This window comes from Nelumbo lutea, chromosome 4, assembly GCF_056320005.1.
Source record: "Nelumbo lutea isolate HS-2025 chromosome 4, American lotus-T2T, whole genome shotgun sequence".
NCBI classification, from domain to species: domain Eukaryota; kingdom Viridiplantae; phylum Streptophyta; class Magnoliopsida; order Proteales; family Nelumbonaceae; genus Nelumbo; species Nelumbo lutea.
In genome coordinates, this window is record NC_142687.1 from 30,343,488 (window position 1) to 30,367,894 (window position 24,407).

The window sequence follows — 24,407 nt, forward strand, 5'->3', positions numbered from 1 at the left end:
TGATAATACCTTTCACCCTTAGAGTCATGTCAATTTTCAAATGTATTTTTATTCAATTATTTAAAATTTTATAAATTTTCAAACTACATTTATTTATTTATTTGAACGATGTATTATTTGATTAGTTTTCAAAATACAATGTTCAAGTCCTCTTCATCGCTCCAATACATCCTTGCAGATTTGTGATTGGATTCAATATTAATGAAATAGTAAAAGTTTGCTTATGATAAATATAAATTTATGGATTCATTTTGGTTTTTCTTGATTTATTGGAAAAAGGAGTGGATAATTGAAGAGATATTCATGTCAAACGAAAACTTTTTTCTATGCTAATGAAATGATTTTCCATTAATAATGTCTAATCTCTACCCTATCGATTATACACAGTCAAAACTCGACAGCTTATGAAGGAAAGTACACCCGTAAGTTTCTTAAACCTTAATTGATAAAAAATACCTTCATTTTTTATAAATCCGAAACTTTTTTTTTTTATCTCCTTATGCACCAGTTTTAATCAAGCGGTTATCGATGTCAGCAGCCACAATCAACCACCCCGTAAAGATAGCCTGCTAAATGAAGGAGAGGACCACAGAGCCATCCTTGATATGAAAGTTAACGGTGATCCGAGACGCAAAACAAAGTCGCAGCGCCAATCATCGAATTCCAACATCCAACGTGGTAACTCCATCTGTTCAACCCGCCATTCCTCCAATCCAACCTCTCCTCCCTCTCGTTCCTTCAGTTCCACTTCGGCTCTGGTCACTGTCCTGTATAAATCTTGGGTCCGAGGCCGACAGTTAAAGTCTTGCAGTTTCCTGATCAGGAATTTTCAAGTAACCCACACAACAACTTGCTTGCTTTTCCTTCTGTCATTCATCTTATTTACTGTGTTTTTTTTTATTGTCTCATATCATCGATTTTACTACTTCCTAAGTCGCATTTGTCCTGGATAGGATTTGCATCTTGATTGGTTGGTGCTAAATTATTAGTTCGCTTTCCTCCATTATCTTTTGCTTCTGTTTTCTATTTCTGTAGAAAGGTATGTAGTGTTTGGCTTTCTTTTCTTTGGGAGGTTTATCTTTATTGCCTCTGACTTCTGAGAGTGCTAAAGGTCAGTAATTTTGTTCGTTTGTGCTCATGACGATGTCCTGGACTTGGAGGAACATAGTTTCTCTTTCTTTCTTTAAGAATCCCAGTGGCACCCGCCAGGTTGGTTGGATCCTTGCTCTTAACCAGTAGGTTTATAATATATGTATGGTTTGTGTGGTGATGTTGCTTGATATGGGAGGAATAAAATATTGTCTGTGTCTGCAACTCCACTTCTTTGTTGGAATTTATGGATTTGTCTTGTTTGGTGTACATGTACAGATGGCAAATGACAAGTTCTTGACCTATGAGAATCTGAGTGTCCGTCGATGTTGGGACGCTATGCCCCTTCCCTTCTCTTGACTTTGGACTTTGATATAGTTGGTCTTTCAGAATTACTTGAAAATTTTGTACAACATGAAGTTTGGCACTCACAGTCTTATTTGTTTTGCTTGTGCCTTCTGGATATTTAGCCATGCAGATTTAGGAAGTATTCGTGTCGTTTATAAGTGATTTTTATGAAATGAAAGGAGTTGAGAACGGTTAAGGATCCATAAAGAACCTGTTGAAATGTACAATCTTGGTCAAATACCCAAATTGTATTTGAAAATAGAAAAATCTAAAACAACGGTCTATCCTAACCCCTAGTAGTAGCGTTCTCTTTCAAATGGATGTCATATTTAGGAAAAAGCATTGTTAAACTTGGCTTCAAGGATTCTGTTAGGTCTTGATAAGAAAAGAAACTGATTTGTGGCTTGGAGCTTCCCTGTGAAAATTTTGGTATTCCATGTGTGGGGCTCACAAGTCTCCTATGTGCCCCACCATCCTAGACGGTCTTTAAAGGACACCTAAAATGTGGAAATAAGATGATTAGTGTAAAGTTATTGAACTACAATGTTTGGGGTTGTAGAGAGGTAATTTTGTAATTTTTTAATAATTTCTATATTTTAGAGATTTTTTAATTTTATTTGTGGTAGGTACTGTTCAGTTTGACTGGCTTTTAGAGTGTCTAGAAGTTGAAGGAAGTATCTAATGGCTGTCTGGTCACTTGTGCAGTCCACAAAGTTCTCTTGGATCTTAAATTGGAATTATTTCTTTAAGGTTGTTTTTCAGGAGTCAAAACTTTGTCTCTTTTCTTGGTTTCAGCGTCTTTTGAAAGGTTTTAAGTTACCTATCCAAGAGGCCAACAAGATCTTGGGAATCCAATGTGATTAAGAAAGTTATGACCATTTTATTAGCAGGTTATCAATGGGTATAGGGTTGAGTTTATAATTCCTATTTTCTTTGAGTGTTTTTTTGAAATGGGAAAAGGAGTTGGGCATCTGTCTTCCTAGAATTTATAAATATGCACTTTTTAAATTCTCTGGTAGAGAGCTTTGATTATGGGTTAAGAATTTGAATAAGTTATACTGACATGCACCCTATTTTCATTTTTCCATTTTCTTTTATATTTCAGATTTGAAACCCTTCTATTTCTCCTTTATTTCCCTTATATAATATCTGAGTTATTCTTTATCCATTGATCACCACATATATCCTAGCAGAACTTTTCTCCTTCTCATAGAGACCTGTTTGGCATGATACTGTGTTCTAACAGGAGAGAGTGAGGGAGATCCAGCTTGGTGCCCATACTGTACAATCCCATGGATACGAAGTTGCAAAGTTCCACAGGCATGACTGGATTATTTTGTTGCTTCTTGTAGTGATAGAGATCACTCTGTACGTCATTCATCCATTTTACCGCTTTGTGGGGAAGGATATGATGGATGATCTCAAATATCCACTGAAAGACAATACAGTTCCTGTTTGGGCTGTCCCTGTAAGTTTATCTGTATTCTTTAGTATAGTAAATATAGTATGAATTGATATACAGTTCCCTATATCCATTCTGACAATTTCCTATATCCATTCTTTCCTCGATGGCCAGATGTATGCAGTGTTGTTGCCCATTGCCATATTTACTACCTTCTATTTTCATAGGAGAGATGTTTATGATCTGCACAATAGCATATTAGGTACCATTTTTCTCATCTTTATTATTAATAATACCTTTCTTAGTGTAACCATTTATAATAGTCAATTTGGTGATGCAAACTCTGCAAGAGCAGGGCTATTATTCTCCGTGTTGATAACTGGGGTTATCACGGATGCAATAAAAAATGCAGTTGGTCGGCCTCGACCAGACTTCTTCTGGCGTTGTTTTCCTGATGGAAAGGATGTATGCTTCTCTAAACTACAAATTCTCTTATACTTGGCATTGTTAATCTTTTGTGTGTATGTGTTTTGGCAGTAGGTTTTATTTTAGCTCACACTTTGAGTACGTGATAAGAGCATTTCCTAATATTTAATTTTCTTAGGTCTACAATGAATTGGGAAATGTAATTTGTCATGGAAAAGCCAGTGTTATAAAGGAAGGGCATAAGAGCTTTCCTAGTGGTCATACTTCATGTAAGCATCAAACTTCATGGACCTGTACTGCTTTAGCCATGTGGCTTTCTAGTTTAAGTTGACATTGGAAAAAGATTACATATTTTCTGATAAATGGATACTTTTTAATTAGAATATACAGAGTATCTTTAACCCTTCAAACTGATGCTTTCTTTATTCAGATATACACATGATTTTATCAACAATTAATCTCTTATCATATACTGATCACAACTAATATAGGCTTCTAAATCAGAAAAAAATGCAAATATTAGTAGTTGTTGTTGTTTCTCATTTTCACATTATTTTTTAGTTATTGTCTCAAACAGCTCCTTATGCAGTATTCATCTATAGTCTCTCCACCTCCAATTTGTAAAGATACAAGTTTCAAAGATTTCAAATTCCCTTTCAGGGTCTTTTGCAGGTCTTGGTTTTTTGTCATTGTACTTATCAGGCAAGATAAAAGCATTTGACCGTAGGGGCCATGTGGCAAAACTATGCATTCTTTTTCTTCCTCTGCTTGTGGCTTCTCTTGTTGGCATTTCTCGAGTCGATGACTATTGGCACCATTGGCAGGATGTTTTTGCTGGAGGCATCCTAGGTTTGTACTTTGTAATAGTATGGTTTGTCATCAAAGTGTATCTAAAGCTGCTTGCTAATGTATTTTTGTGCTTACCTCATCACTTTTGTTTGCTAAATCTCTGTAGGCCTCTCAGTGGCAACGTTTTGCTATTTGCAGTTCTTCCCACCCCCATATCATACTGATGGTAACATTTTTGAACTTTTCTACATTAATCAACATAATCTTTCTGGATAACTACTTATTTATCTGTCTTCAGTCCATAGAGATACTTACTATCATGAATTCACTCATTTATGTTATGCAGATTTGATCATATTCCCATCTTCTCTAGAGCCAATATAAACAGCCAATATATATCTATACTATCTTCTCAAAAACCATAAATGTGCATTCAGGCCACCATATTAGTTTATGACCCAAAGATTTCTCATGTGTAACTTTTTGTGATAAATGCTGGTTATAATTCTTGGAAGGGTTAGAAATCAGATTTGACATGGCCAAACTAGGTTGAATTTTCAAAAATTTTCTAACCCAACCCCGGAACTGGTTTCCCGGTGATTTTGAAATCTGAAATTTCGGAATCGATCTTGCATTGAACTGGACCAGATTTGAAGCCAAAATTAAAACTGATCACACCTGATACGGAGACCACAAAAACGCAACTCCTAGAGTGGTAGTTCAAACCCAATATCAGTCCCAAAATCGGCCTCAAACTAAAGATGGCATAGTGTGTATGCAAAGTTGATTCAGTAACACTGTTTCAGCAAAAATTGTTCTCCAACTTGCTTGGATCGAATTGGCTTTGTGAACCTGATATGCCCTGATGTTTTTCTTGCAAAAACACAATCAATGGCTGATAGAAATCAGTCCCTAACAGTGCTGGATCGAATTAGGGTTTCTGGGAAGCAAGGGAGAAGATGAGAGAACAAGAGAGTGGAGAGAATTAGCTGAATTGGACTCTCCCCTATTTCTCCTTTATATAGAACACTCTCTTAATCTAATTAGGAGTTTATCCAAATCAAATTTGGATCAAGACTCTATCTTTAATTGATAAGAGTTATTCTCTTAAGAGGATAATGTTCCATATCCAAATCCATGCCCATTTTCAACCCAAGTCACACGGCAACTTATTAATAATGGGCCTTATGCCCATTTTCTCTAATGGTTCACATCCTAAGGTGTTGCATGACCACTTTGGGCCTAAATATTGTATGGTGTGGGACCCATAAAAGTCTCTCACAAGTCCATATAGGTTCAGCCCTACTTCTGGAAGATGTTAGGCCAAATTCACTGATTGAGATAGTGAACCCATGACTCAATCAACTTGGGCTTAGTTTGAGCCCAACATTTACACCTAAATGATCATTGAATTCAGCCACTCTATGGAGACCCAAGGATAATAGACTTATGTATGGTAAAGCCCATCAGGTAATTAGCCCTGTAATGGTCTCTTACACCTAACCTCTCAACCCATAATCATCAGGACACTACCCATAAGGAAGGACATTTTCCCTGACTGCAAAACATAGTGTGATACTCTCTGCTCAGATGGATCCCGGGATTAAAACCTTTCGCAAACCTTTTTGATAAAATAGTAATATAACATATAGATACATTTTGCAAATCAGATTTCAAACATAGTTGAAATCCACTACCGGCAATTTAGTTTTCCATCAGAAAGTGTAAAGCTTGATATTCACTTTGTCTGACAATGGGGTGATCAAATCACTATGATCACCCACTCAAGTAATTTCCCAAACTGTTCCAGCATGCCCAGGTGTTTGACCCTTGACAGATCTCACTGGTTGGCACATCAAAGGCAGCTCAATCCAATACCTAGTGCAGTATCATAATCAAGTACGGGGTTAAGTGCAACTTTTCAATTTTTCCCATCTATCTCCAAGGTCTAGGGCATAACTGGAAATTGGTTTGGGTTCAATGTTTCTTTTAAACACCCACTAGATGTGCTTGGGGTCTAACCCTAGCAGTTGAGACAAACTGCTCCACTAGTTCGGCAGCACACCATTGTCAACCTTGTTAGGATAAACTCCCCAAGTCTATCTAGTGGTTGAGAACATTCTAAACTAATGCGAGTCTCATAAGTGTCCAACTTAAGGAGTATTTCACATAAAACATACCGATTAGAACATGAAACATTTATGTACTTTATTCATTCACTAATAATGTTTTATGTACATCAATCTAATTGGAGCTAAGGGCATACACTAACAATAATTGCAAGTTATGTGGTATGAGTTCATAGTAATAAAGAACTACAATCACCATTAAAGAGGAATTACCACATATGTGGGTCCTACACATTATTCCACATGAACGACGATGAAAGTGTTCATACCATGAATTCAAATGGCTAGAGGTGTTCCTTACTGTAGAAGAATGTTAATTAGAAGTTATGTGAACTCAAAGTATAGGAACTTTTAAGGAATTTCCAATAGCTAACTTTCTTAATTTAGGAAAATGAAACTAATGGGTTTTGATATATAATATCTGCACCATACGTTGATACTCATGTGAATGCTCTCTAACATTTTAGGTTCCATTTGTTTTTGGTGCAATTTCATTTGCACTAGTACAAATGCATGGGAGTATAAACAACAAGACTGTAAATTCTGGTTTACTTTCGCTTCAGATTTTACTTTATTTTCTCTACATTGAAAAAAAATGAAACAAGTAGGACCTAAATGAAAGTAAACCAGAATTTTCACTCAACTCATTTGCATTCCCATACTGTTGCACCAGTGCATTAGAAATGAAGTTTCACTACAAGTAAACAAGGCCTTACTGTTTGTCTAGATGTGAAGTATTAGTTGAATTTTCAAAGAAAAGTCAGTCAAGTGTAAAATGGGTCATTGTTCAGCATTGGATGCTTTTTTGAGTGTGTTTGTCAATAAAAGAGGCACCTGTTTTGTGCTTGGGAAGAAACAAAATCTACTTTTATTACCAAATTTTCGTTATTCCTCATTTTTCTAAAATAATGATATGTTTTAAAATAGGAAAGTTAAGCAAAATACATGATATTAAATGAAATTAACAGCAAGGATATTACTATGTTTATCCTTTGGCATTTTTATTGTATTGTGTCTTTCTAATATTCATACTCATTTGGATCCACATATTTGACCATGACTTGTTCCTTTCAATTTACACAGATCTCTATCTGCATAGATGTTACAAATTAGATATTCTTGGTCTTTCCATTATGTATTATTACTATTATCTGCATATATTTGATCATAAATTGTTCTACTTAGATGAGTCTTGTTAGTTTTGTTGTTTCAAAAGTTTCATTTTTAGGCCATCTAAACATGAGACAAACTTATAGTGTATGCACTTAAGAATGCCCAAGCAGTTCCAGTCTTCCAGATTTTTATTTCCAGCATTTAGTTTTCCATGATAGTATGTCCTCACTAGTTCCTGTGTTATTTGATCATTTTAAGTTGTCTTTTCCTAAGATTGTTTGTATGCATAAGTTGATTTTCTAATTACATGTATGACTTTCTTCAATTAACAGTTGCCTAGGGATGGCAATTTCACCCGTCCCTATCAGGTACCCAGATTCCTCAACCCTCCCCCCCCCCCTTGCCTTGGTGGGGATGGGGATTGATAGTGATACCTGATCTGGGACAGGGACCGGGATGGGAAGTGAATTCCCTGCCCAACCCCAACCCAACTTATATATATTAAACATATATGTATATATTAAATATATACATATATAATATTATTTATATTATATTTTAAAAAAACTCTCTTATATTAAGTAAATCTATTTTTTAAAAGTAATTTTAATTTAAAAACTTTGGGGATTCAAGTCCCCAATGGGAACCCATCTCCATCAGGGATCATGGATGGAGATTTGTTTCAAAGTCGGAGTTAGGGCTAGAGAATAGGGTTCCCACCCCATTGCCATTCTTATAGTTGTCATCCCACTTCACCATTTTTTCTAATCCTAACAAAGTGAGTCAACTAAATATATCAATGTTCTTGATCTGAAAACTTTCGCTCTGTTTGGCAACGTTCTGCGAGAACGTTTTGCACGTTCCTAGTGTTCTCACAGAGCAAAAACGTGTTTGGTACAAGAAAAACAAAAAAAAAAGGTGTTCCCATGTGAGAACAACACCCAAAGAACGCATTCTTTGGGAGTGAAAAAATCGACGCTCCCAAAGAACACGTTCCCAAGGAACGTGCGGTTCCCACAACGTTAACCCCTACTAACGAACACGTGTTAACGACTCCCACATGAGAGAAGGGGTATTTTGGGTATTTCACACTAAATGATAGAAATAAGCCCTACCAAACATTTCCGTTCGATAGTGAACTCCAACTTGCCGCTGCAAATCTTAGTGGAGTTTAAACAATCTCTAATTGTTTTTACTGCCATCTGAGATACCACTTGTCCGATTTTCGAAGATAAAGACGTCCAAGGGTGCGAGAGAGGAGTTTAACTACAGGCATTCAAGCTTGTGTAACTGTATAGAGTGGTGTTTTGGTGTGCTGAAAGCAAGATTTCTAATCTTAAAACTCATGCCATCATTTTCTTTGAGAACACAGTGCAAGATAGTGGTAGCTGCATCATGCATGTGTGATTCACAATTTTGTTTGAGATGAAATTAAGAGAGATAAGATTGATGATGATCTTTCTAATGAATATGGGAACGATAATCTTGAGGTGGAAGATCCAGATGATGGACATCAGCGGTCAATAATGAAGTGAATGCAGATAATGTGCCAGAAATGGTAGAACTTCAATGAGAAATTGCAAATCAAATAGCTGATTCAATAGGATGGCCTAGGATATAGTTTGATTTCCGTTTATTTTGCATGGTTTGGTAAATGGGTAGTGTAACAATGACTAGTAGAATGGCACTTTGGTTATGAATGTTGGTGGATTTGCAAAACCGATGTTAAAAAATAGTTTCATTATCCAAAAACTATTTCTATTCCTGTAGAACAAAAATTCATTCTTGAAGAACAATTTTCCAAATGTATTTGTTACTCCTGAAGAGCAAGAAATAAAATTCTTGTTCTGGAACAGGAATTTCTAAAAGAACAGGAACAGGTGGGAACATTGCCAAACTGGGCCTTTATTTCTCTTGTGTGGAGATTCTGTCCTTCACCTGCATTTCTATATCTCAGCCCCCCTCCACCCACTAAAGCAAAATAAGTATGCTACCTAGAGGAGGAAAATGATGTCATTGATTTTCTTGTGAGTTCTGATAAGGAGTGTAGTTTTCTCACTTTCTTTTGAAAGAGCTCAAACTTGAATCTGCAGTTATAATTGAGTATTTGCCCGATCTTATGATGAGCATTGATCTTTTCCGCTGTCATCTTAGCTACTTGGCATGGGTTGCAGCCATGTATTCATGTTCCCACATATATCAGGCATGTAAATCTCTAGAAATTACAGCATATGGACATGGTCATAAAATAAATATTAAGGGGCATAAATAATTCAAAAATGTATTTAATAAAATAACTATTTTCAAGTTCTGCATCTAATTGGATATTTATTTTCTTATGGTGCCTTTCTAACATTGCCAAGTGCTAACAACTGTTGTTGAATTTGGCTTGGATCATCAACATGTTTAAAGAGGTATACAATGACTAGACCCATTAGTTTTGAGGTGGTTTTGTTGGTGTGTCAACTGGTCATCAGGTAAGGTCCATATTGCTTGCATCATTAAACAGTCAGTCGTTGTCTAGGATTCAATCACATAGGACCACTAAGCAACAACTGGTTGAGTACCAATTTGTTTTCTAATTTTTTTTACTTGTATGTGTTTATATATAATTATTTGAAAACGCCATTTTCTGTCAAGTATTTGTGATGGCAATCGATTAGATGAGAGAATGTAAATAGAAATGAGGCAAAATAAAAGGGAAGAATGGAAGAGCTTTTGTAGGTTTTCTGATTTGCTTTGTATGAAAATTTTACATAAATAAAGAGGCCACATCAAACAGGCAAGTATATTTTCCCTCTGAACAATAAATAGCCTTCTTTTTTGTGTTTGCAAAACTGGTATGTTTATTAAATGCTGTGCAAATGTAGCTAACCAGTCTGAAGAATTGCCACTTCATCAGGCCTAGGCATCGGGCTGGGCCCCTTTCAGAATTTAACAAATCCTCAACCCATGATTTACAATCTTTATTAGCATATATTTGAGATTGAATTATTATATTTCATTTATTACATATAGTCAACTAGTCAAATCCTTCGCAGCAAATACAGTTAGTTTTTGGTCAGCCATTCTATCACCCCATTGACAGCACTGCTTTTATGTTTGCTGATAAAACTGCTTATTTTGTCCAATTAGAGAACAACTCAATATGCAACTAATTCATGGTCACAGAAATTGATCTTTTCTATTAGGGAATGTCCATAACCCTTTGGCACTCAATACATTTATTTATTAAGGAATTGGTATAAAGATAGTTGAAGCCAAGATGATGAGTAATGAGTACTCAGATACTGGATTAATTTGTCTATTATTTTTATCTGTTTACTGACGTTCTAAGATAATCCAAGATTTGGTTCAGTTAGTTAGCCTCTTAACCTTTTCTCCTGCAGGTTGTAGGCCTTATGCATACTTAAGGACATTGGAAGAATTAAATGGCTGTGAACAACCAATCAATGCAGTGAACACATTAAATGTGCATGCTGTGAGGGTAGAGACTGTGAACCAACAAGTTGAACAGAACAATACTGAGTTTATGGGATTATCTAGGCCAAATGATTCTAGCATGACATTAGATGAACTGGAATCTGGGAGGAGGTAATTTGTACATCTTGTAATTTGTTTATCTGCACCTCCTTCTTGATGTGCTGTAACTATACTAGTCTCATGTAAATGTATTGACACAAATTCCCTTTTTAGTTGCTCCTCTCTTCAGAGAAAAAGGCATGCTTAATAATTAGTTCTAGATGTATTTAGCATGCATCACCAAATCAGATAAAAACTTATTCGTGTGAACCAGGATATAACTTGTAATGCCATTCAAATCAGCAAAAACTTCTGCATAAAATCAGAGGTACCAATATGGGAGACTGGCAATTTTCTCTCTGAGTTTTTAGAAGTAAATGTTGGTTTCGCAAAACATGTTTCTGTTTTCCCTTGGAAATAAAAACAAACTTTTTTCAGTTCTGGTGCCTGGTTTGGTTTCAAGTGGTCATGCTCCAGTTTCAATTATCATTTACCTTCATTGTCAATGTTAATATGTTGGTTAATGTATTATTAAGCTCTAAGAAACACAGAGGTTGGGAAGAGATGATGCTGCCACTCCTGAATGTCTAAAGATGATGATTGTGGCTGTATGAAGAAGCATACTGAAGTGTTGCATGGATATGGGCACAAGAATCAGAATTCACTGCATATTGATTGATATGGATGGCCAGCTGAGAAAATGTGGATCTAGGTACTTGTGCAAAGAAAATGTGTTGCTAAAAAGTGGAATCTTGTGTTTTGCCATTCATATGCCATGTTAAATGGTAAATAAATGTAGACTACCATCTTTTGTCATCTGGAGGTTTTTATACAGGGAAAGGTGAATTAGCAGTGCATGACATATACTAGTTTATCTCAAACAAGGGTAAGAAAAGAATAGATAGGTTTGAACATTAAGAACTCATCATCAAAGATGTCTCTGAGACAAGATAATCCCATTGGGGGGAGTCCATGCAATGCTTGCAGTATGGGTAGGCTGATAGTTTGGAAAATGTCATTGTTATTCAGATCTGATGTGAATACCTTTTTTATAATCCATTAACCAAACAAAAGAAATAGCTATTCTAGAGAATAATAGGCATTTCAAATTTGCAAGTTGGCTCAGTTTGGAAAGAGTACAAATGCAAATATGTACAAAATAATATAAAACACAAGGTTTTGCAGTCTACATATTTGCATTTGTACTCCTTCCAAACTGAGCCTTAATGTGTGCCATCATTGTACCTCTTTCTTTGTGGTAATCAGGATAAAGAGAATAAATGAAAGAAATTAGGAATTGACTTGACACAAACAAAAATAGAATGGAAGCACAGAATTTTGGGCAAATTGTTGAATAGTATTATTGGAATGTCAGTATCACTATCAGGAACATTGTCTATTCATGTGTTAATGTTGTTCACTGACATTAAACACGGCTCAGTTTCTTTTGGATTTGTTTGGTTCGTTAGAGAAGGGACCCGTGAAAAAAGGAGAATTCTCCTTTTCATTTATGGCATTGGAATGGTTAGAAAATATCGACTCAGAAAAGCAAAATTTCTAAGACATTAGATGGTTATCTTACTAGTTACTTGTCTGAACACTTGAAATTTATTTGGGAAATTGCATTGTTTAACTGAAACTTGATCTCTTTTCCCATTACTTGATACCTGCAGTAGATGATTTATCTTTTGTTTTTATAAACTGACATTTTCTTACCAACTATACAAAGCCATGATTCCTGTCAAATTGAGAAGGAGGGTTCAAGGAAAGTTTTCTTTTGTAATCTTTTTTGGTAATTTGAAATGCCATAATAAACCACAACAACCAGAGCACAACGAAACCATGTCATAGACTCACATAGAAAACAGTACCAGGGTTTAGGGTATGATGTTGCATCCTTCTTATTCTTAAAGAAGCTGAAGCTGAAAGAAGCTTAAACCAGCTGGAAGAGATTGCCTATTAGAGGAGTAGCATGCTTAGGACATGTATAACCAACCAAATAGCAAAGGCAACTTGCGAGTTAGACAGCCCTTCCCACGAAGATCCGTGGTAGGAAATTAAAGCAACTACCAAATACTTCTTAGGGTCTGTTTGGTTCACAGCCAGAATTGGAATCGGAATCAGAATCAAAATCCTTTGAAATCGGAATTGGAATGGTCTATTTCCATAGTCTATTTGATTTAGACAGGAAGGAGAATGAGAATTGGAATAGAGGAATGGGAGTGGATTTCAATTCCGCTCAACCAAACAGTTGGAATCGGAATCGCCCATTCCGATTCCAGACCCCTATTCCCGCAAATCAAACAGGCCTTAAATCTGTACTTGGAAGTCACTTCTTTGCAACTTGAAGTGATGAACATGCTACAAGAAAGCAACTGAGGAAGACATAGGGGACAAACCTGCAATTCGGATTGTGATCAGCCAGTCAACCTGAACCAGACCTCCAACTCCAAGTTGGGCTGGCATATTGGACTAAAAGGTTGGAGTTAGACAAGAATCACAGCCTTGTTAGTTGTTAGTTGTGAGGATGTATTTAGAGTCGCATTTGACCTTGTATATGAAAACTCTAAAGGGCTAACATCAGTGGTAAAAACTGAAAGAGTAAAACGCCCGTAAAAAGTGGGGCATATGACATTGATTAATTGTAACATTAGACATGTGCCCAATCCAGTGGGTCATATCAGATGGAGGTCTGGATTGGTCACAGGATCTCATGTGAACAACTGGACATTTACCATAACATTGTTTAATGTATTCTTTGCCACCTAATCTTGCCAAATTGTTCTTCAAAATTCAAATAAATAACATGGAGAAGAACTAGAAGAAAAAGAGAATTATAAAAAGAAAAGAAAACCCTAACCTTACCGTATCCAAGTTAGTTACGACCTGGGTTGAGTTGGTGGATAATTATTCTTGTGTTAGGGAATAAAATTTGGGTATGCACTATGTAGTATTCTTTGCTCAGGTTGCTTTCGTACTTGCTTATCCATGAAAGAAGGTTTTCAATTATCACTGAATTACTTAAATACTCCCTGTTAAATTACTTAAATATACCCTACACCCTAAAGGGTTAAAGGTTCTATATCCTGTATCACAGCACCTTCTGTGAACACTTCAGCCCAAGAGTTCAATTTGAAAGCTATTCTCAACAATTAAAAATATTTGTGCCATAACATGTGCCGCTTCATTATAGTGAGGTGGGGCTAAGTTGACGAATTGATGCAGTAATTATCTGGTTCATGGTCCAGGGTCAGAAGGTGCCGATTGGGTCAGTTGGTATTGGTAAGCCCCTTAGAAATTCGGACTTGGACCGGAACAGATAGTCCGTTTGCGCGTTACCAACAACCAAAACGGTTTTTCTTTTGTTTTCCTTTTATATATATATATATATATATATATATATATATAGAATATAAACAACCAAAACGGTGTTTGGATGGTCTTATTCTTGGGAAATATTAACCTGGTTGAACTTACCCCTCATGCACGCATTAACAGGTGTTAAACACGTATTATATTTATTATTCTAAATTTATTTTGATAGATAGAATAGCCTTTTATAGGTAACATAAATTATTTATTATTTTTAAATTTTACTTTTCACTTTTTTATTTAAACGGATTGAATGATTGAATTGGACGACTCGACCATCATCACCATCCAAGCATTATCCCAACTATATAGTTGATTATACAAATCCTATTTTACGAGTTTAATGCTATACCCATCGTTAGAAGTATGAGTGATTAAAACATTTTTCACTATTGGACCCATATCCTTTTTTAGTAGCATGCTTGAGCGCGTCACTTGTCCCTTTCACGTGATCAAATCATTTTTAGTCTATTTTCTCTTATTTTATCATCCATTAGTGTTATTCCTCGATTCATTCAAAAAAAATTTAGGTTTTTTACTTTCTACTTATTCATCTTAGTATATATGTTCTTTTGTCACATTCATCTTTTAGACATGTTATTCTTTTCTCCATTCAGTTGTCTATTTTAAAATAGAAAATTTTCTTTCTAATCTAACTAAGTGTCATACAACTCTGAATACATCCTTCCATTTTGTCCTGAACAACCTGACCTACAAGTTAAAATGATTTTACGCCCCAAACTGAGAGTTGATTTAAAATAGGAACAAGCCATAGACAGCTTTATCATAATGAAAACAGGGCAGTGAAAAAGAACAAAAAAGATATTCCCCAAATAACAAGGAAAGCATAAGAGACGGGAAAGGAAGCATCTTAGAAAACTCTAATATTAATGAATAAAGAAAGCTACCATTTTTTACCTTTTTTTTTTTTTTTGGAAAAATAAAAGTTACCAAATGCACACCCATTTTTCACATGGGTTTTGCCCCTACTAACCAAAAAACTGAACCTGCCCAAACCCAAAATCCCAAATCACCTCCCATTTAAAAATTGTAGTGTGCTCATAGAAAACTAACTTGACCAAACCCAACATCTCAAATTAGTCGCTTCTTTTGCTTCTAGGCGTTACTTGGGCTCGGTCTGTAAGACTAATTTGTTTCCTTATGTACCAATCAGACCTAGACCACCTGTCCAGAAAAACCTTCCTTTTGCTTGCAAATGAATGCATTAATATATACTTCTAAGCAAGGCCCAGTTTTTAAAATTCAAAGTAACAATACATTATTAGCTTAAAAAACCTAATAATTTTGCTGCAATAATACATTATTTTATTCATTATCTTGAGTGATTTTGAGTTTTGACACCCAAACACAAACGGACACATTATTTTATTCGGGCCCTAAAGATCTTGACCCATTTGGCCACTTTGACATCGAAGAGGCACTCTGGTTTTGGGCTCTTTTTCAAAACAAGACATCTGAATTCGTCTTATTCGTTTCGAGCCAAATGGGTCCAACTCACTACTCCCACTAATCGAACAATTTCTTTTTCACAGTGTCACCTGCTCCAATGGCCCATACAGAAACTAATTTCCACTTCATTCATGACCCATGGCCCACTTCCCAGTTCTGGAACTAAATTATTTGGACTCATTAACATCAATTAAAAACAAGGCCCATCAATTGATAACTACTTTCCTCCCCCCTCCTTTTTCACTGACAAGCCTCTTCCTCCACCATCCTTTGACCACTCTCCGACTCGCTGTTAGATATGTACTGACGTGATCTCGGATCCGGTATTCCGGTGGAAATTCCTTGTTTTTCGGCCACGCTGTAGAAATTCAAATTTTCAAATGAACAGAAAAAGGTTACTTCCCTTCCCCCCTAGTTTTATCTGCTATGCTGTGGTTCTAGAACAATTTTCAGTTCTGAAGGTTTTTCCAGGTCAGTTTGTTGACTTGGAACGTTCGACTTTTCATCTTTATTTTGCCCAAAATCCATTAATAGTTTCAGGCTATGGTTAGTGGTTTCGTTTTGAAAGTCTACAAGTCTGTTCCTCATTCATTTATCAATTTCATGAATTTCTGCGCTGGTGGTTGTTGAGGAAAAGTATTATTATATAATTTAGAAATGCTTCTCTCAGTATGCTTAAACCCTATGCGTTGTATCGTAATTTTGTTTCTTTAGTTTTATACAAGATTCTTGAGTCTGATTTAAGAAAGGCGGTAGGTAATGTAAAGATAGCTCGTTGTTTGATCATTCTTGTAAGTTAACGAGTAGATGTAGCTATTTTAAGTAGTCTTTTTTTTGGTATTGTGTTGAACGATCTGATTAATCATTAACATCGGAATTGGTTTACCGAACGGAGGACTAGTTCTTCTATGGGAAGTCAGGTATGCTGAACCCTGCAAATTCTTGTCTGCTATAAGTATTGTAGGGAGAACTTCTTATTGATTTCCTTTTAAGTCCTTAAAATTCTGAACTATTCATTATTAAGTTCATTTTAAGTATTTGGACGGACCCTTGTGACTGTTACATATTTGTTTTTGGACTTGATGATTTAATCTAAGGTAAATTATGTGCTTGATATGTCTACCTCCTGGGGTTCCTCTTACTGGCTTAAGATGCGACCTTATAGTTGAAGTAATCAGTATGTTCTTGGGGTTGGGGTGTAGGGGAGCATGGATTAAAGTGTTCCTTTTTAAAGAAACAGGTGATTGTCTTGTAAACTTTTACAGTCAATTGAGAATTTTAGGTTCTCTATGCTAGATATTGTTTGGGGATGACATAGGCTGTAGAACTCTTAGTTGCTACATGGTCTTTGGTGATTCCTTATCAAAGTGGTTTTAGTTAAATCTAGATTTAAGATGCTCATATTGTTGACCATTTACAGTGATTGCCACCTGACCAGATGAAACTGATCTTAATTTCTACCTCAGTTACTGCCGTCCTGTTCTCGTTCTTATATGATCAATAGCATGATCTTACATAGTAATCCTCTATTTGTTAGTAACTTGAGTAATTTGTCTGGGTATATATGATCTTACATAGTAATCTTCTGTTCGTTAGTAACTTGTCTGGGTATATATGATCTTACATAGTAATCTTCTGTTCGTTAGTAACTTGTCTGGGTATATATGATCTTACATAGTAATCTTCTGTTCGTTAGTAACTTGTCTGGGTATATATGATCTTACATAGTAATCTTCTGTTCGTTAGTAACTTGTCTGGGTATATATGATCTTACATAGTAATCTTCTGTTCGTTAGTAACTTGTCTGGGTATATATGAGCTTATATGCTAATAGTTTGTTTATTAGTAATTTGTCTGGGTATATGAACTTCGTACTTCTCATTACTTGCCACTATTTTGATGTTCATTCTCCCTGAATCAAAGGCCTCTTTCTCCTCAGCCATTATGATATAGTTTAATCTCATTAAGCTTGTAAAACTATTTGCCAGATAAGTTCTAACTTCTCACTGATTTGGAGATAAAGTTTCTCTTTTCAGTCTCCTTTTTCCCATTAATGTGAATTTTCTTCTATGAGGAGTCATACATAAATGTCAGACATTATTTTCAATCATAAGGAATAATCTTACCCTTATGCTTGCTTTTACAGATGGTTACTTTGATTCTAATATAGGATATGCCCTTCATACTACCATGGCCTATGGAATGACTGGTTGAGTTTGTAATGCATTTTTTGTAGCATATATGCAGTTGTATGCACAAGAGTCTGAAATATGTTTTTGGTGTTTGTTCCTGGCAAGTTAGCTTTCTCAGTTCAGCTTGTCAATTATTGAGTTCAAGGTGATCAGTGAATTTCCCTGCTCATTGTTCTTTTGAAACAGTTTCTGCAAAATGTAGAAGTCATTCTTCTTAAACAATTACTGCAAGAATATGAAGTTCTTTTAATGGGATGTGTGCATAATTTTTCTCTTCTTGGGAACTGGATGGAATATCATGTTTCATGTTATCCATCCAGTTTCAATTTTCTCTTATGTTTCTTTCCTTTTCTTTTGTCTTCAAGTTATGAAGGTTCATTTTCACTTAACTGACTGTTCCATTTGTCTTATAGTCGGTAACAATGCCAGATATTCAGTTGGGAGCTCACACCATAAGATCTCATGGAGTTAAAGTGGCCAGAGTGCATAGGCATGACTGGGTTATACTTCTACTTCTTGTGGTGATAGAAATAGTATTGAATGTTATAGAGCCATTTCACCGCTTCGTTGGAGCAGAGATGATGGCTGATCTGAAGTACCCATTGAAAAGCAATACTGTTCCCTTTTGGGCTGTTCCAGTATGTTTGCAAGTCTTAAAATATTGCCTCAATTACCATATACTAAAGACTGTTTCCTCTAGAAATTGAGTTTGTTTAATGTATGCAAGAAAATTAACTTTTCTACTTTTTCTTGTAAAAGGTTATTGCAATATTATTGCCTTTTGCAATTTTTCTTGTGTACTACTTTTACAGAAGGGATGTATACGATCTGCACCACGCCATATTGGGTAACTCTTCTATCTTTTTAAGCTTTCTGTAATAGGTTCCTGTTGTTTACATGTTAAAGCTGCTTGCATAGTACTAAGTTGTTTACATACGCAACCCAGGCCTTCTATTTTCTGTATTGATAACTGGAGTTATTACGGATGCAATCAAAGATGCTGTCGGTCGTCCTCGACCAGACTTCTTTTGGCGTTGTTTTCCTGATGGGAAGGGGGTGAGTCCTGATTTTCATAGTATATACACACATATGTCTGTATGTGTGTGCATTGTAACAGCACTTGTACTTAAGATCTCATAATATTCACAAGCTGCATGTTCACTGTTCAGGTGTATGATAATGTGACGTCAAATGTTATTTGCCATGGGGATAAAAGTGTCATCAAGGAAGGGCATAAAAGTTTTCCAAGTGGTCATACTTCTTGTAAGTAGCACAATCAGATGATAACACAAGGAAATGTATATGCTTTAACATATTTATCATGTTTTTCTTGGTTTTCTCCCTACATACTTTTTATGACATTATGGGGACTACCATTTCCTCATTCTTATGGCTTCACTATAATTGGGTTTTATCTATCCATATGCAGGGTGTTTTGCAGGCCTTTGTTTTCTTTCATGGTATATTTCAGGAAAGATTAGAGCATTTGACCGCAGGGGTCACGTTGCAAAGCTCTGCATAGTCTTTCTTCCATTGCTTGTTGCAGCTCTTGTGGGTGTTTCCCGAGTTGATGACTATTGGCATCACTGGCAAGATGTATTTGCTGGAGGTCTTTTAGGTACAAACTCTATTATTTATTATAACTAACAGAAAGTTTTCAAACTTTAAGTTTCTTGTTTGCATTTCTACACTAATTTGTTCTGTCACAACTCGTCAACTAATGAACTTGTTTCCTCCCCCCCCCCTCCCCCCCCCCCCCCCATGCAGGCACAACTGTAGCTTCATTTTGTTATTTGCAGTTCTTTCCACCTCCATATGACATAGATGGTATGTTCCTTTTATTTTTTAGTTCATATTTCTGCTTTCTTACCAGTTACCACTTGGAATGAGAATTTTATCTCAACTGAAGCGTTGGTGTTGCACTATAATAGTATAACAATGAAAATACATGTGGTGGTAAAACCAACCTATATGTTAAATTAATTGAACCTATCTGGAAAACTCCATGCAACAAAGCTTTAAGAAGTATAAAAATTAACAAAAAATCAGCCAACTATTCAAGTTGGTAAGAAAAAAGAAGTCCATGAAAATCAGTCTTGTTCTTGTATGTGATGCAGCATAAGTTTCCTGGTTTTAGGGGTGAGCATTATTTGGTTAAAACCAAAATACCAAACCGAAAATTTTGGTTTCGGTTTTTGGGTAATTTGGTTTGGTTAGTTCGGTTTTTAGGAATTTCGGTTTTCAGAGTTAGAAATTCGGTTAATCAAAAAAACCAAATTAACCGAAATTCATTATATTATATGTAATATATAGTATACAATTTATAACATATAATATATAATATGCTATGTAGTTATATATTAATATATTATACATAATGTATTATAATGAAATTCAATTTCATAATATGGGTTATAATATAATATTATATATATATTAATTATTTAAATTCGGTTTTTAACCAAAATAACCGAAAACCAAACCAAAAATTTTGGTTTCGGTCTGGTTTTCATCTTTTTATTTTAGTTTTTAAAATTTTGGTTTATTTGGTTTGGTTTTTAACTGAATGCTCACCCCTACCTGGTTTATCAACTATGATCCTTTTTGGAAGCTTCAAAAGTAAAACCTCGATGAGGTGAAACAAAAAAAAAAAAAGGAAGTCAAAGGATTTGAATCATTTGCCAGAGGAAGATTTATAGAAGGGAATAGGAGAATTGGCAACATCCTGGATCAATGTCATTTTGGTAGTTTTGGTTATTATGTGTTGAACCAATTTGATGTCTGTTTCATTATTGCCATGAATTTGGTTTAATTAGTTTAAAAGGTCATAATTAGTTTGAAGAGTTAGTTCTCAGAGAACTTGGGGGTTGTAATCACATCAAGTTTTCTGGTCTATTGCTGGGTCTAAAACCTGTATGTTTGACTGATAGTTCAAAGTATTGATACACCCAAATGCCCAATACACCCGAACACGTATCAAGCATTTCGGGTGGACGAGACCTTTTTTTAGTTTTCTAGTTCTATATTTTTACAGGGAGTTTATAATACTTATATTTAACAGTTAAAACATCAAAATTTCCAAAAGCCTAAAAATAGGTGTTTTGGTGACCCTCCAGAATGGTACGTGTATCATATCGATACTTTGAACCATGGTTTAATTTGTTTTGGGGTGTCATTAGATACGTTTTCAATTACCAGAACAAGAATAAACTCCTATAAATCTGGTATGGATTAGGAGTTAGGACTGTTTTACTAATTGGGTATCAGTTGCTGACAATATTCAAGCCTTTATCATTTGTAATCTACTTTTGAGTTGTTTCTTGTTTATATTTTAAATGATTTATAAATTATAGTTGATTCATGAACAAAAGTTGGTGATCAAGTTGTATGTTCCCCATCCCCTGTCCCTTTGCTAATTCTTTATCTGTTTTCCTATTATTCCTCTATTACCTTACTCTTTTGTATCAAGCATTCTTCATGCTTATCTTAAGTTTTCTTTTTTATTTCTAACTGTTGAAACCTTAGTTTGGCGCTACTATCATACAGTCTCACCAGCTATATACTTCTCTTCCTTTCTACCTGAAATCTCCATCACAAAATTATTTCTACTGAGTCTAAATCTTTATATTCCACTGTTCTGTAACTGAACTTTATTGATAAAAGAATGAATCACAATATACACAAGCTGTATCAAGTATCCCACTTTGGTAGAGCTATCTACCCCCGATAACATCTTTTATATTTCAAATTTCAATCACTCTCTTAGAAGGAGACGAAGACCTCCAATATTTCCCCACTTTTTACTATTTTCTTTTAGGGTTCAACCAACATGTATGCTGCCTTGAAACCTCAAAGAATTCAAAACCTGTCTCATAAGAAAATTTTGTCCAATCAACAAATATTGGAAAAAAATAGGGGTAAAAGTAGGATCTCAGACCCTATATTTTCTGGAATTTCTTTTCCTTCTTCCATATTTTTCATGAATATGTTGAATTCCTGTGTTTTAAGTAACTTTATGCATCTTTTTTTACCAGGATTATAGACAATTACTAGTGAAAGATAGTTGTTGCTTGTTATTGCAACCTAGGGAATTACCCTAGAATTCATGGCTTTTATTTAAAAAAAAAAAATCCATTGCCTAGCCTCACCTTGGCCCTTTGAAAACTATGCGATGTGATGATTTTTCTAAATGTGGGCAATGTGGTAAAATATGATTAGACAATAATGTAGGGGCTGGGAAGGCAAGGTTGATGGGTAGGCTTACTTCAAAATCCTGCAAAGCACTTAGGTTGTTAAGGGTCAAGATACTGTTACAAGAAAATATAATGTTGGAACTCAAAATATGTATGAATTTCTAACAACTTGGAGAGGAAGGTTTTTCATATTGCCTAGGGAAGAGCTACTAATCATTGGGAACTTTTGTTCCAGGTGCTCAAGCTATGTGCAGAGCTATAGATTCATGATTGGCTTTTATGGATTGCTATAAGCCTCCTATGGTTGGGGTGGGGGTGGGGGGTGTTCCATTTTGAGTTGGCACAGCTTAAATCATTATAGAATGTACCGATGTCTTTAGATGCAACTATCATATTTAATTGATTTCGTGTTCGTTCCCATTTCTAGAAATTTATTTTTCTTTGCACCATTGGTTCAATTCATTCTTTGTGATTTTCTGATTTTTTTTTTTTAATTCATTATGGTAAAACATGCAGGATGGGGACCTCATGCATATTTTCAGATGTTAGCTGAGATAGGAAATGGTCAACAGTCCTCCAACACCACTACCAATCATCTAAGCATCCGGTCATCAGAGATTGAGAATGCTTACACCCAACCTGTACATGATAGGGAGATGGGTGTAATGGGCATACAGGGTACAAGTCCAATTCTGAATGCAATGGAATCTGGTAGGAGGCTGTAATATTTGGATGGAATGCAATAGTCTATACTCGGTGCATTTGTAAAATTTCCTCCATGTCAAACTTGTTTATAAAACCCAAATGTCCCTGTTTTTTGCCATTGGTCATATATCAGGATATCAGGTTGTACATGTTCTTACATCATCCATTGTGCAGTTTGTTAACTATTGTGATTTACTTGATGGTATCCTGTTGAGAAGTTCGAGAGCCAAGGTATTATAATATCTCAAAGATACAGTCCAAAAAAAGAAGTCTTTAGAGATGGAGTGCAAAAGACTTAGTGAGTTTACTCAAGTTTGAAAGTTCTTTAGGCTACAAGGATTTGGTGTATCCATCTGGTGCATAAGATGAAGCTTGTGATCTCGTTTGTGAGGATGCCTTATTTGAATGCTAAGTATAATTCCAATTTTTATTGTAAGGGAATCTCAATTTTGCAGCCTTTGTACCATCGACTCACAAATGGTGATTGCTAAAGTTTTTTCAAGTAGTGGTTCTATTTTTCTTTTTTTTCTTTTCCCTCTTTTTTGCTTAAACGTGTATCGCATAATTCTCTTTTTCAAAAATGTATTAAACAGGCAATGAGATTCTTTACAAGCAAAAACTCTATACACACTCTACGAGAATGGGAATCCAGCCGTATATTGAGCATAATCTCTTCATGAATTTAACATACATGTATATGAGATATTTCCAATGTGGATGTTACATGCACAGAGTTTTTTTCGTAAGAGATCCGGCTCCATTAGAGGGTTCCATCCAGTATTTTAAAATTTTGAAAGAACTTTTGTATCAATGTATTTTTACCTATACCATAAGCATCGATATTTTAATCCCGTTGCTTTGATCCCACTTTAAGACATGAATCAAGGTTCAATTTGGAAAGATTACAAATAGTACAAATGCATATAAAATACAATGTTTTGCATTCTACTTCAAAACTGAGCCCAATGAAACCAACAACATAACCAATTGTGTTTTGTGTCCAGTGATGAAGCCTTTCACCAATGTGTTGAAAAGAAAGGTAGCAGTACCATTTTCTTTTGTCAATGGATCAAGTTGTAAAGTGGGACATGTCGGGCATGGCTCGAGCATTATAACAATTAAGTTGTGTCATGGCCGATCCATACCAACGAGACATAACGAGCTTAGGTTTCGAGGCTCGCAACCCGACCCAACACAGCTTTAACACAGCATGGCATGCCATGAAGTCAGTCCATTACAGGCCGCACTGGCCCACCAACAATATAGCCATTGGGTGGGTTTCCGATAGCTATTTTTTGTTTTTTTAGGGGTTTACATAAATACCCCCAATGGCTATAAATAACTAGTTTGAAGGGGGTATTTGTGTATTTTGGCTTTAGGGGGGAGGAAAAACAATAATAATGCCCCACCAACAACTATATAACAACTAGTTTGGTGGGCATTTTGGTGAAATGATAATAAACTTTCTAAAAGGCCAAAATACCTCTCCCAACAACTATTAAATGACTAGTTTAAGGGCATTTTGGCCAATTGAATTAATTTCAATTCCTATAAATACTCTTACCCTCCCTCATTCTCATCACACCAATTTTTATATTTTTATATACTCAATTACTTTCATATATTCATATACTCTCATACTCTCTTAATCTCTTAC

At 35.4% G+C, this 24,407-nt stretch overlaps 2 protein-coding genes across 11 annotated transcripts; both read left to right on the forward strand.

Annotated features, from left to right (window-relative positions):
- The first annotated feature begins 478 nt into the window (after positions 1-478).
- Positions 479-11,675, forward strand: LOC148854930 (lipid phosphate phosphatase 2-like). 7 transcript variants are annotated; one of them, XM_088981866.1, is made up of 11 exons: positions 644-833; positions 954-1,039; positions 1,112-1,209; positions 2,684-2,905; positions 3,014-3,101; positions 3,195-3,304; positions 3,444-3,534; positions 3,926-4,114; positions 4,221-4,280; positions 10,686-10,890; positions 11,355-11,675. In XM_088981866.1, the coding sequence occupies exons 3-11, from the start codon at positions 1,138-1,140 to the stop codon at positions 11,407-11,409; spliced, it is 1,092 nt and encodes a 363-aa protein (XP_088837992.1). In that variant the 5' UTR covers positions 644-833; positions 954-1,039; positions 1,112-1,137; the 3' UTR covers positions 11,410-11,675. The 7 variants fall into 7 exon arrangements, with proteins under 7 accessions (XP_088837990.1, XP_088837992.1, XP_088837994.1 ...); XM_088981868.1 differs by lacking the exon at positions 11,355-11,675 and having other exon boundaries at positions 10,686-11,015; XM_088981867.1 differs by lacking the exon at positions 644-833 and having other exon boundaries at positions 947-1,039.
- Positions 11,676-15,858: 4,183 nt separating this feature from the next.
- Positions 15,859-23,252, forward strand: LOC148854931 (lipid phosphate phosphatase 2-like). Of its 4 annotated transcripts, none has more exons than XM_088984794.1 (8): positions 15,859-16,054; positions 18,266-18,490; positions 18,612-18,699; positions 18,799-18,908; positions 19,022-19,115; positions 19,282-19,470; positions 19,620-19,679; positions 22,562-23,252. In XM_088984794.1, the coding sequence occupies exons 2-8, from the start codon at positions 18,275-18,277 to the stop codon at positions 22,768-22,770; spliced, it is 966 nt and encodes a 321-aa protein (XP_088840920.1). In that variant the 5' UTR covers positions 15,859-16,054; positions 18,266-18,274; the 3' UTR covers positions 22,771-23,252. The 4 variants fall into 4 exon arrangements, with proteins under 4 accessions (XP_088840920.1, XP_088840921.1, XP_088840919.1 ...); XM_088984795.1 differs by having other exon boundaries at positions 15,880-16,131; XM_088984793.1 differs by lacking the exon at positions 15,859-16,054 and adding an exon at positions 16,219-16,580.
- Positions 23,253-24,407: the final 1,155 nt, after the last annotated feature.